Raw genomic sequence first — 13,548 nt, forward strand, 5'->3', positions numbered from 1 at the left:
AGCACTATCCAGAACACACACAATTCTGCCAGATTTCTAATGATGGACATGAGAGCAAAGTACAGATTTAGGTGTCATCCAAGGGTTCTACTGTCCACTGAAACTCAAAGACTTCTCTTTGACCCCAAAACTGTCACTACTCCTGCTGCAGGTAAAGCTTGCTTTTTGATATCCTCAAAAGCTCACACTTTCTTGGCCTCATTCCTCAGACTTACCTGACGCATGCTCCACATGCCAAGGGCTACTGGCCTCCCACTTCCTTTCCAAAAAAATTTTTCTTAAAATTCCACTCACCCTTGAAGACTCACTAAGGGGCCTTCACAGTTCTAACCACTCACCATCTACCTTGCAATTTATCCCTCATTTTGCACTTATTTTTGTGTTTGTTTTACTTATTCTTTTTTTTTTTTTTTAAGATTTTATTTATTCATTCATCCAAGACACACAGAAAGAGAGAGGCAGAGACACAGGCAGAGGGAGAAGCAGGCTTCACGCAGGAAGCCCGACATGGGACTCAATCCCGGGTCTCCAGGATCACGACCTCAACCGAAGGTGGCGCTAAACCGTTGAGCCACCCGGGCTGCCCCTACTTATTTGTTCTTATAATAAATTACAAACACTATATATGGAGCAAGATTTACAACCTCAACTGTCCCAGCTCCAATCCTCCTGTCCCCTCCCTGTACCTAGCATTTGGAGGGATTAGTACGGCTGTTGGCTGATGTGGTAGATATAGGACAGTTGGGCTTCCATTCCCATCCCTCCTAAAGTTTCTAAAAACTGCCCAAAAGCCTTTTCCCTTGACTCATTTTCTGACTGCTCTGCTGTAGCACTATTCAGCACCAAGTTCTCCTTGACACCTTGCAGTTCCTTGACTTCTCGAAAAGCCCCCACCTTGGCTTCAGAGTCTTCCTATTGTCTCCCTATTGAGAGGGCTCTCTGCAGTTATCCCTTTCTCTGTCATTTGCCTTCTTGGAAAAATCATCTCTTCACTTCCCTTTCTGGGCCCACTGACCCTGTATCTTACAGTCTGAGGAGCACACCATGAATGCCACTTCTGTCCCATCACAGCCCTCTTCAAACCCCTTTCCTGTGTCCCTGGTGAATATCAGTTCCTCGGAGGGTCAGACATTCATTCCACCATAGTCTGTGCATGGTTCCCTGCATCCCATCAATAAATGTGAGGTGATGCTATTGCTAATGGTTTTTCCTCAGCACTAGGTTTATTCATCCCCACTGCTTTCTCTCACGAAACTAAGCCCACGTGATGAGCCATCCATCTGGTAAACTGGTGATGTAGTGCAATGGTCACACTATGATCCTGAATTCTTAGAGATCTGAAACTGGGGAAGCATGGGCAAGTTAAACAGCCCTCCTCTAGAAGAGAATATTTAAGGGGCCTTCTTGTTCTGCCTTCATTTGTCCAAAGGTAACATTAACCACAATAATAACGACAGCTAATATTTTTGAGCACTCCTTATATGCCTGCCACAATTCTCACAACAACCTTATGAGGGGGGTACAATTATTATCCCTATTTTACAGATAAGAAACGTACAGTATAAGTAGGTTAAATACCATGACCAAGGTCAGACCGCCAACAGGTGGGATTGCCAGGCCCAGGTGGTCTGGCTCCAGATCCTATGTTTCTTCACCTTTATCCTTCTCAAATCAATGCAAATACACCTTGGAGATGATCAGGTGAAAACAGTAGATCCTCTCTACAGGAGAAAGCAAATACATGCACAAAACTCTATGTTGAATGTGAGGAGATTTATCCCTAAAGCAGAGGCCTGTTACAGGTCAAAAGGAGCTATTGTGCCATTGTTTGTCCCCTCTCACAAATGGTAGCTCTTTCCTAGTCACACACTTTGATAAGGAAGAAGCAATCTGAGAACGCACACTCCCTCTGTTCCACATACATGTACTGTTTTTTTAGCCCGATTCATGCAGGCTCTCTGGTTAATAAAGATGGAAGAAAGAACTCTGATACTCCTATTTGGTAACAGCAGCACTTTTCCCAAGCTGGTAGAGACATGAAAACCCTGAGGCAACACAACAAATTTGTACCTTGCCCCTTTCCAGAAAGTTAGAAGCCTCTGCTTTTAGCTTGTATAATTTTCTCTTATTTCAGTATATTTAGCTCAATATTGCCTGTAATTTACGTAACTTGTACAAAACTGAATCTCAAACAGATCTGCATATACTACATTATCTTTTATAGGTAATATACATTTTTAGGGAAGCTGTCTTTGTCAAATTAAGAAATCTGAATCCCGGGGCACCTGGATAGCTCAGTTGGTTAAGCGATCAACTCTTGGTTTCAGCTTAGGTCATGATCTCATGGGTTGTGGCATTAAACTTTGGGATGGGCTTGAGGAGTATGCCTGAGAGTCTCTCCCTCTGCCTCTCCCCCAACTTGCATGTGCAAACTCACTCTCTGGAGAACAATCTTTTTTCTTTTATTTATTTATTTTTTTACAAATTATTTATTTATTCACGAAAAACACAGAGAGAGAGGCAGAGACATAGGCAGAGGGAGAAGCAGGCTCCCCAGAGGGAGCCTGATGTGGGACTCGATCCCAGGAACCCAGGATCATGCCTTGAGCTAAAGGGAGATGCTAAACCACTGAGCCACACAACCATGCTCCTATCCTGAGTTACTCTACCTCCATGCCATGAGGAAAAATAAATACAAATGCATCAACAAATTTTGAGTTCTTATAAAGATGCTATGAACTATATATACTGAGTACCTCTGAGAAAAATATGGAATACTCCTTAAACTCTTCAGAGTTACATACATATGTATGCAGCATACAGTTTGAAATATGCACTCATATATTATTTCATTTGATGGCTATAAACAAACTGTAGGACGTCATAAAGAAATAGAAATTATCCATGTTACTGATAGAGAAATGTGAAACTATACAAAGTTAAGTTATTGTCCAGGATCTATAATCAAGAAAGTAGTAACTGTCTCTTTCGGTTTCACGATAAACATTAGATGAAGGATATGATTTTTTTGCCTAGATTTGGACATACTATCTCCAAAATCATATGGTATAGTTTGGCTGGTGAGGCTAGTTTTCAGGAAGCAGCAGAAGTCCAGATATAACCTGAATCAGCCAAATAAATTTCTTTCCAGATAAATCTCTAATATAATATGACAACATCTCTTTGATGGAAATCAAGACATTCTCTTTTAGAAAGAAGCCTGGAAATGTCACTAAAATGAAGTCAGGAACAGAGAGGCTACTTGTAAGAAAAGATGAAGAATATGGGTTAAAAACAATTGTAAAGATTTATTTATTTATTTGACACAGAAATAGAGACAGTGCGTGCACACGCATGCACACACACAAACAGCGGGAGCGGCAGGAAGAGGGAGAGGGAGAAGCAGACTCTCAGCTGAGCAGGGAGCCTGACCTGGGGCTTAACCCCAAGACCCTGGGATCATGACCTGAGCTGAAGGGAGACACTTAACTAACCCACCCAGACGCCCCTTAAAAAAATGTTAGATGTTCATCTGAAAGGTACAAAAGCAATTTGAAAAATGAAAAACTAATTTTGGTTCAAAATAAAAACTAGGAGAGACAAAATTTTTAAAAGAAATATTTTCAGGATGCCTGAGTGGCTCAGCAGTTGAGCATCTGCCTTCAGCTTGGGGCATGATCGTGGAGTCCTGAGATCGAGTCCCACATCAGGCTCCCTGTGGGGAGCCTGCTTCTCCCTCCGCCTGTGTTTCTGCCTCTCTGTGTTTCTCATGAATAAATAAATAAAATCTTAAAAATAAGTAAGTAAAATATTTTCTGGGGCACCTGGCTGGCTCAGTTGGTACAACATGTGACTCTTGATCTTGGGGTTGTGAGTTCAAACCCCTTGCTGGGTATACAGATTACTTAAAAAAAAAAAAATCTTAAAGAAAAAAAAGAAATATTTTCTTTTCTACAGTGAAAAGATTTAGAAAATAATATTCTCCCTATCCTCACTCAATGGTTGTATTATGTAGCATATTAAGAAACCAGACTAAATGAACATTGAGAACTTTGCTATGATAATTCCATGTTCAGAATTCTGCTGTATCAGACTTTAAAACTAGAATACATCTCATGATTAAGTGAATCAACCATAAAGAAGTTCTATAATGACACTGGTTCACTAGGAAGACCATTCAAGAATTCAATTTATTGACTATCAGAAACACTTTATTACATGCATGCCAGAATTTGATAGTTATTGAAGTTGGGTGACAGGCACATGGGAGGTTCCTTAATACTATTCTGTTTACTTTATATATACTTGAAATTATGCATGATAATAAGGTAAAAAAATATAAAGCAGCATGGACACAATAATTCTGGGAAGTTATAGGTGGTTAAAGTTTTTTACTTGCCCAACGCACAATGTGTTGTTGTATTTCAACATAAACCTTCACAAGATATCCCATCCCTCCCTACTCATTCAGATCCGTAGCCATAATGGTGCTCCTCGGGCCCCTTCCCCTGGCATGGCACATTTACATGATGTCTCCAGATCCTTTATACTTTTATATGTCCCCCAACCACTAGTTTCTGATCACCAAAGATCATGAACTGATTTGTTGTTTCCATGAGTAGACCACATGCTGTTAGGACAGAGAAACTGAGAGGAAGCAAAGTTTAGTGGTTAAAAAAACAGGCTCTTGGCATCAGACTGTCTGGATTATAATTCTGGCTCCATCACTTATTAGCTAGATGACCTGCAGCTTATTTTGGTTTACAGTATACTCTTTTCAAGTGACTTACTAACTGAGAGAAGCACTAAAGGCTATTCTATTTTTAAATTCTTAAATGTTTTACCAAACTATTTTACTCTAACAAATAAGCCTACTGACTTTTCAAAATGAAAGACAATGTAACAAGTCCCAAGGTCTCTTCCTCATCCAGTTGTGAAATCAATTTTTTTTAAGATTCTAATTTTTAAAGTAATCTTTATATCTAATGTGGGGCTTGAACTCACAACCCAAGATCAAGAGTCAGATGCTTTAATGACTGAGCCCCTCCATTTTGTTGTGATCCATTAATGTACAAAATGCACAGCCAAGTATTTTAAGAAGCAAGTGAAAGAAGAAAGCCATGTTGGTAAAACAACATGTTAGACATGTGGTCCAATTTCAGTTCAGCTAAGAATGCTGGACTTCACCAAAAGGAAGTAACCCAAGGGGCCCAGTATGACCAGAATTAATTTCTCCTTTTACATCTCTTGGGGTCAGAAGGTACTTTTGTCCATTTTGGTAAACAGGTTATTCGATTTACTTCATCATCTCTGGCAAGAAAGGCCATGAACATGACCAATGGGGAAGACCAAAGCCAGGAGTGGGCAAAGGGCAACGGCAGCACGCCTAATTATCTCTGCTGTGTTTATATCTACACTGCTTTTTCAGAAACCATCAATCTTAACAGGCAGAAATAGAATAGAAACAAACGGTTAACAATGTTATCTACAGAAACAATCCCAGCAATGCTGCTTAAGATTGTTTTGTCTCCTGAGAGAGCACAGAGGTTCTGCCTCACATATGCTGGTCAATGCCCACCAGGATGACAGACAGGAGGGCCTTGCTGGGATGAATGTGTATCACCAGCATAATAACATACTACACATACTCTCCTAAGGTCAGGCCAAGTGTGCTAATTAATAAGTTAGATACGGTTTTCTTTCTTTCCTTACTGTTAAGTAAAAAGTAACATTGCTAAGGGGGGCCTGGGTGGCTCAGTTAAGCCACTGACTCTTAATTGGCTCAAGTCATGATCTCAGGGTTATGAGATCAAACCCCAAGCCCTGAGTTGGGCTCCATGTTAAGTGTGGAACCTGCTTAAGATTTTCTCTCCCTCTCCCTTTGCCTGCCCTCCCCCCCAAAAAAATTACTAAAAAATACATGAAAATAATTTATTTTGGCTTTGAGAACTACCCCCTACCCCCAATTAGCTCATATCTTTTTGCTCTACTGAAATGCTTTGCTCAGTTATTCAAGAACAACAAAAAAGTTAGTTTAATCTTCATTAGATAGTTGAAGATTTCACCAAGAAGGATTACAGGCAGATTATAGGGTGAATAAGACCTCAGCTCTCTCAATATAATGGAATTACTAAATTAGCAAAAATAAAATTTTTATTTAGTAGTAAAGGGGTACAGTTGATTGGGGAAAAAGAAATAACAAAGTGGCCCAGAATCTTCTTTAAGAGTAGGTATTTAGGGGCACATCTTGGTGGTGCAGGCCATTAAGCATCCAACTCTTGGTTTTGGCAGGGGTTGTGATCTTGGGATCGAGCCCCGAGTTGGCTCTCAAGCTGGCAGAGTCTGCTTGGGATTCTCTCTCCCTCTGCCCTTCCCCCTTGCTCTCTTGCTCTTTCTCATAAATAAATAAATAAATAAATGGTATTTAGGTTCAAAGTAATAAACAGTATTTAGGTTCAAAGTAAGTTCAATAACTTACACTGCAAACAGAACATTTGCCTGACTTAACAAGTGTTTATTCTATCTTAAATGGATATAACTGTGTAGTGTAAAACCTGAGAATTGTTTTTCTTTCTTTTTTTTTGTAATGCAAGGGCCTGACTTAAGCTTTGATTGCTAAGACATCCACTGCAGAGATGGCTATCTCAAATAAACACACTGCCAGCCACATGACTACATAAAGAGCCAGGCCACCTCCTTCCACTGAGGCTCCTTTGTTTTGGAGATCCTAGTTGATTTTGGTAACTGACCATTTAGGCCACTTGCTTCTTCTCTTCCCACACTTTAAGTTCCTGCTCTTATGTTTTAAATTCACCAATAAACAGTGAGCCCACGAAACCCGTCTCCCACCCTCAACTCCCATTAAAAGATAACTCCAGGCATGTGCATGCTCTCTGTCTACCTATAACACTGATGTGTTGGCTCCAGGTGAGCTGTGTAATTTCCAGGTTCTGTAAGCAATAAACCTTTATTTTTTCAAAATTTCCTGATGGTTATTGCTGAAGGGCATCTTGCAAACAAATAAAAACCACAAGGACTGATCAAGCCACAACATTGGTTATTGGCAGGCTGAGACTAACAAAAAACATACTACTAATCTATAAACCGAGTGACTGTTACAGATGGAAAAAATATCATAGAAGCAAGCCAAAAGATCCAGGCTCATCTAAACCATAACTTTAGTCCATTTCCTAAGCATTAACCTTTATGATAACAAACCCAATTACAGGGACCAAATTAGACCAAAAATGAAACAGAAGCTACAGAAGTGCATATGAAGCAATATCTTATGTTTTAAAATGTTACAAATATTGGGACGCCTAGGTGGCTCAGTGGTTGAGCACCTGCCTTCAGCCCAGGGTGTGATCCTGGGGTCCCGGGATCGAGTCCCACATCAGGCTCCCTGCATGGAGCCTGCTTCTCTCTCTGCCTGTGTCTCTGCCTCTCTCTGTGTGTCTCTCGTGAATAAATACAAATCTTTAATAAAATAAAATAATAAAATAAAATATTACAAATATCAAATCCTTCCAATTCAAGGCAAGCTATCCCTTTGCATTCATTTCTTTACTACCAATTTGCAGATGTAACTATATCATGAGTTATCTTAATCTTTCTGCTAGGTTTGTTAAGCTTTCTAACCTTTTCCACCTGATCCCAATGTGTATTTGTCTTAAAACTCATCATATAAGGAATCGCTAATTTTAAAAAATACCTTACTTTAAGTCATAATATAACAAGCACCATATAACCATAAAACAATCGCAGAAATCACAGAAGTACACCCAACTGCTGATGAACAGAAATGCACGAATAGCACTTGTATTTGTTTACACAGAAACACTGAGCTGCTGAGTTTCACAGCAGATCCCAAGGATGGTCAGCCAAAATTCACAAGGATCACATCACGGGGAGATGAAAAGACTGGGAATGACAAATTATATGGCTTTCAGGTTTTGGCCTGTGCTGCTGAATCACAGCATACTCAAGTTCAAAGCTCAATTTCTAAAATAGCAGTTTTCAAATAAAAATGACTGATGTCCCATGTGTTCACCCCCAAACCTCTGCACTCCTCCTCTTCTACCTCTTACCATTGGAAATACTAAAAAACACAACTGGGAAACCACTATCTAAACAGGTAACAAAGAGTTGCTGAGATCTCTATTTTCTTTTTCTTTTTTAGTAAGGAAATTTCTGGCTGATTCTTGATTGGTGGGATGTATAATGAAGTTTGATTCCAAACGTTTGGGTATCTCACTCAATTTCCTACCTATTTCTTCTCAGTCTTCTAGCTAGTCTAGTAAGCTGTGGTTATTGCATTTTTCCTAGTCAGAATCCACTGGCTAAATGTTAAGAATATGGACTCTAGGAAAGAGCTGCTACAAAATACCACCAACACAAGTGAATATACACGCTCACTTGCATAATACTCTATGGTGGTTGCCACTTTGGGTTAGAAACTGTAAAACTTAAAGCATAAAAACACCTTGCAGCTCCCAGGTGACTCAGTCAGTCAAACATCTGCCTTCGGTTGAGGTCATGATCCCGGAATCCCAGAATCAAGTCCCACATCAGGCTCCCTGCTTAGTGGGGAGTTTGCCTTTCCTGTCCCTTGGCCCCTCCCTCTGCTCCTTCTCTCTCTCTCTCTTTCTCTCTCGTGCACGCACAAATACATAAAATCTTTTTTAAAAAAACCAACAATACAAAAAAAAAAAAAAAACCTTAAAAGGCTTTTATCTAAACTATGAAAAACTGTCTTGAAAAGTAGGGTCTCAAAAATTTGCAAGAATATACCCTAAGCTGTTAATTGATGGTGATCTCTGGGTGATAGGATTACTTTAAATTTTTATTTTCTTCATTTTGCTTATATATGTGTTTTTTTACTTTTCTTTTTTTTTTTTTTAAGATTTTATTTATTTATTCATGATAGTCACACAGAGAGAGAGAGAGAGGCAGAGACACAGGCAGAGGGAGAAGCAGGCTCCATGCAGGGAGCCCGATATGGGATTCGATCCCGGGTCTCCAGGATTGCGCCCTGGGCCAAAGGCAGGCGCCAAACCGCTGCGCCACCCAGGGATTCCTTTTTTACTTTTCTACGACTCATATATCACAACTGTTTGCTTTTAGCCCAATCACTATAATCTCCTTAAGACTTCTGCCTGGGTATTGATTTGTCAGAATAGAATAGTTCTAAATGGTAACCATTAGAAGTCTTTGGACTTCACAACGTCTAAGGAGACTCCAACAAATGCTTAAGGTTTCTTGCCAATCCCATTCTCCCATTCAGAAGGTTCTGACTTTCTAGAGAGTTTGTGCAGTAGATGAAAATACACCAGATGCATTATAGGAAAGCATCCTGGCAAAGGGAATTCAACCTTCTCACTGGTCAAGTGGTTTTGGTACAAAGAGGTTTGGTAGGGTCAGCATGATTTACAATGAAGACCAGCACATACTGGTCTCAGAATCAACTTGGGGGTTTCAGGCATACCATGTCGGTCAGAGATCAAGGGGGCAAACGAGATCCTCAGGTTTTCTGTGCAATAGTCTATGCAATGGATTAATTACTAAAAAAATGCTCTACACCAGAGCAGCTTTTACCCATATCTCTTAGGAGGCAGAGAGTAGTGAAAACTCCAGTCACCCTGAGTTAGCATTGTTAGACTAAGCTCACCTTTGTGGCCATGATCTTCACCCCATGAATTCTCCACTCTCCATTTCACAAATGCACCATCCTGATCATCCTGCAAAAGAGTGGATAACAGTGTATAGTCTGAAACAGATCCCTCCTGCTGAAGTATCATATAGTTTCAGCTCTTCTTCAGCCACTCAGAAGAAATAGCCTTCTCTATACAGCTATGATATACATGATCAGGGCCATATATTCTTTACTATAACTAAGGGGATCTAATAAAAGTGGCGTTTAACTCTCTTGGGAGTAAAAATGCAATAAACCTAACAACAAATACTATTTTCTCCTTTATATTCGATGCTAAAAATAAACATATTAAAGTGCTACTTAGCTGACAATATGAAATATCAAATTACTAAAAGTGGTCAACACCATCTGAACCCAGGGACCCTTGCTTTTAACCAATCAGCAGTCTCTGTAAAGGCTTCCTACTGTATTCATCTTAGAAATGACTCTAAGACCTGGTCAGAGTTTTAAAAGAAAACAAACACATTCTCATCATACTGTCTAATTTTCTACTCAATGCAACCAAGTAATGATATTCCCCAAATGTGTGCTTTTATTGATTCAGTTACATAAATATGGAATTTAATACAATAGAGATTAAATGGCAAAGCGAAAGTAAAAAGACTATTTTCATAAAACAAAATCCAGACAGTTCTTCTATTGTTCTCCCTCTTTTATCTTCATTAATAAAATAAACTCAATTATAATCTTCTTAAAAGGACAATGATAGTTATCATGATAACCTTCATTTATAACCTTTACTATAGTAACACAGAAAGGGACAAGAGGAAGGCTCCATTTGGGAAAAGACTTTTTTCTTTTACATTTACCCAGGGCATTTGCTGATGTCAAAACAACTCAAATCTTTGAGAAGAGCCCTGGCCCCTAATGATTTCATCTGTCAACTCCCACTTGCATATAACTGCATGAGTCTCATCTACATGGGATCTAACTCTACTCTTTTCTTAGCTCTCAATAATTTTCAGTCTCAGAAATAGCCAACTATCAAACTAACAAGTTTCAAACACTCTTATCTGTCCTACCCCTTAATCTTGGCCCCGGGTACCTTCAAAACCAAATAATTAGGGCAGCCCCGGTGGCATAGCAGTTTAGCGTCGCCTGCAGCCTGGGGTGTGATCCTGGAGACCCAGGATCGAGTCCCACATCAGGCTTCCTGTATGGAGCCTGCTTCTCCCTCTGCCTGTGTCTCTGCCTCTCTCTCTCTGTCTCTATGAATAAATAAAATCTTAAAAAAAAAAAAATAACAACAATTAAACTATATATTTTGGGCTAGCCTACCAGATGTCTGTTTTGGTTTTCTACTTCCCCATTGTAGTACATTTTTACTTTCCTTTTAAATATCACCGTTAGAATCTATACCACCTAAGGTCATTTACTATGAGTCTGCAATTGATTCCTCTTCTTTCCTTTGCCTGCATGACCTAGATAGAGCTGTTCTCTGTGTCATCTACAAATATGGTATAATACCTGGACCTCCAACACAGATTCCAAGAAATCAGCAACCAAGAAAAATAACCTAGAATATAGCTACTACCATTTACCTTTGCATAATTATTCAAATGTAGTACAAACTAGTATTGGTAGCCAAAAACACAAAGTGGCGGGATCAGAGAGATCTCAATATAGAATTCCAGTTATGATAACATAAATTCAGCTCTATACTATTAGCACATAAAGTAGCTCCATTTCCCTGAGGAAAAAAATGGCACGTTAATAAGCCATACCAATCAAAGAATGGAAGTTTCAGAGAAAATGACATGGTGTGTATGATTTTTATTTCTCAAAATTAGGAGTATAATAGAGATGGAAAATGATAAAAAGCTGAACCTCTCCTGGAAAATACTGGTTTTTCATTTATTTTTGTTTTTTAATAATTCTCTAAATAATTTGAGTATATTATACATACACTGAATTTTACAATATGGTAGGTCCAAATATATAAATATAAACCACTTAAGGGACACCTGGGTAGCTCAGCGATTGGTTGACCATCTGCCTTTGGCTAGGGTTGTGATCCCAGGGTCCTGGATCAAGTCCTGCATCGGGCTCCCTGTGGAGAGCCTGCTTCTCTCTCTGCCTATGTCTCTGCCTCTCTCTCGGTCTCTCTCATGAATAAATGAATAATAATAAGAAAAGAAAATCTTAAAAATAAATAAATAAATAAAAGCCACTTAATATTTTATTTTAAGTATTTTAGTATTTTACTTACTTTGGTATTTTGTTCTATTTCTTATAGCATTTTATGAAAAGTTCCTTCTAACACTTTGCTTCTAATATCAAGGTAGTTACTCTTTAACTTTCTATCCAGTAATTTGGCTGGAAAAAGAACACTTTTGCTTGTGTTGGTAAAGAATTAAAGTAGTTTTAAGTCTTTTCTTCCCATGATCCCTGAGCACAGGAGTGAAATATATACTCTACAGCCTAGAAATGGGAAAGCTTATTTATGAAAGATAAAATTTCAGTTATTGTTTCCAATACATGGTTCCAGAAATAGCGATACTACTATTCAGAGTATTTCATAGGAAATTCTAAATACTTTACATCCAATTTTCTGAATAGCTCTGTATAAATCCTATAATGGGCAAGGAGTCCACAAATTACTGTATTGACATTTTATTGCAGAAGAATCTGAATGACAAATGAAAAGAAGGTAAGTCTGAAAACGTAAGTCATCAAAATATGAACACTTTCAGGGTACATTTTAATTCCTTATAAATAGAACTTATCTTTTCCCTCAGGTTTTCTCTTCAAATCAAGAACTTCCAAAGTCACAGAAAAGCTGTTACTTCCTTACTCCCGTTTGACCCAAATTTTACTCTTCATGGAAAGTTCCTATTTTTATTACCTCTGAGCATGCAGCCAAACCCCAAGTGACGCATGTACAATGTCTTGCCTGGAAGCTAACTTTTAACAGAAATCACATGAATGAAGATCTGTTGGATAACAGTCTACAGAAGAACGTAGGTCCATCTGGGCAAACACTGCAATAAGCATGCTGAGGGTCATACCTTCTCTGAGACAGCGGTGAAGGTCATGGCGTGGGTCATAAGTGACTCACCAAAAGTCAGCCTCTCAGCTTTATTCATGTTCTTCAAGGAGACACCAAACACTAACTCATGATCATAGCTGTAAAAAAGCATGGTAGTACAAAATAAGGACAGTATAATCATGGGGAAAACTGACTTCTGGTTGCAAAAGGAACATAAAAGAAACTGAAGGAGTTCTACAGTCCAAATATGGGCTGTGGCTCTTCAGAGAATATGGTACACATGCAGAATTTGGTCTTTCTTTTTTTTTCTTTTTTTTTTTTTTAAGATTTTATTTATTTATTCATGAGAGACACAGAGAGAAAGAGAGAGAGAGAGCGTGAGCAGAGACACAGGCAGAGGGAGAAGCAGACTCCATGCAGGGAGCCCGACATGGGACTCAATCTGGGGACCCCAGATCACGCCCTGGGCCAAAGGCAGGGGCTAAACCGCTGAGCCACCCAGGGATCCCAGAATTTGGTCTTTCAATGGGATTCCATTCTCTACGTGTGGCAAGAGTACTGAGGAAAATATGAAGTCAACAAATTTCCCATCTCAAAGGCTGACAAGTTTGTGATGATCATTTGGCAAGAAAACCTCAAAAAAAAATTTTTTTGAAGTAACCTCTTTTAAAAATGGTCTCTTCTGTGGGGTGCCTAGGTGGTTCAGCTCAGGTCATGATCTCAGGGTCAGGAGATTGAGCCCCTCATTGGTCTCATGCTGGGTGTGGAGCCTACATAAGATTCTCTCTCCCTTTGCCCCTCCCAGCCCCTCCCACTCTAAAAAAAAAAAAATCTCTTCTGAGCTGAA

The 13,548-nt window shown here is 39.2% G+C and overlaps 1 protein-coding gene across 1 annotated transcript in view; it reads right to left on the reverse strand.

Moving 5' to 3' along the window:
• Positions 1-13,548, reverse strand: part of BLMH (bleomycin hydrolase) — a 48,206-nt gene that overhangs the window by 8,200 nt on the left and 26,458 nt on the right. Inside the window, exons 10-11 of the mRNA XM_025476231.3 lie at positions 12,721-12,838; positions 9,668-9,737 (exon numbers count right to left, since the gene is read on the reverse strand). Coding sequence (XP_025332016.3) covers positions 9,668-9,737; positions 12,721-12,838 — 188 coding nt within the window. The remainder of the gene's footprint in view (positions 1-9,667; positions 9,738-12,720; positions 12,839-13,548) is intronic.

The sequence above is a fragment of the Canis lupus genome, chromosome 9 (assembly GCF_003254725.2).
Source record: "Canis lupus dingo isolate Sandy chromosome 9, ASM325472v2, whole genome shotgun sequence".
In the NCBI taxonomy this organism is placed as follows: Eukaryota; Metazoa; Chordata; class Mammalia; order Carnivora; family Canidae; genus Canis; species Canis lupus.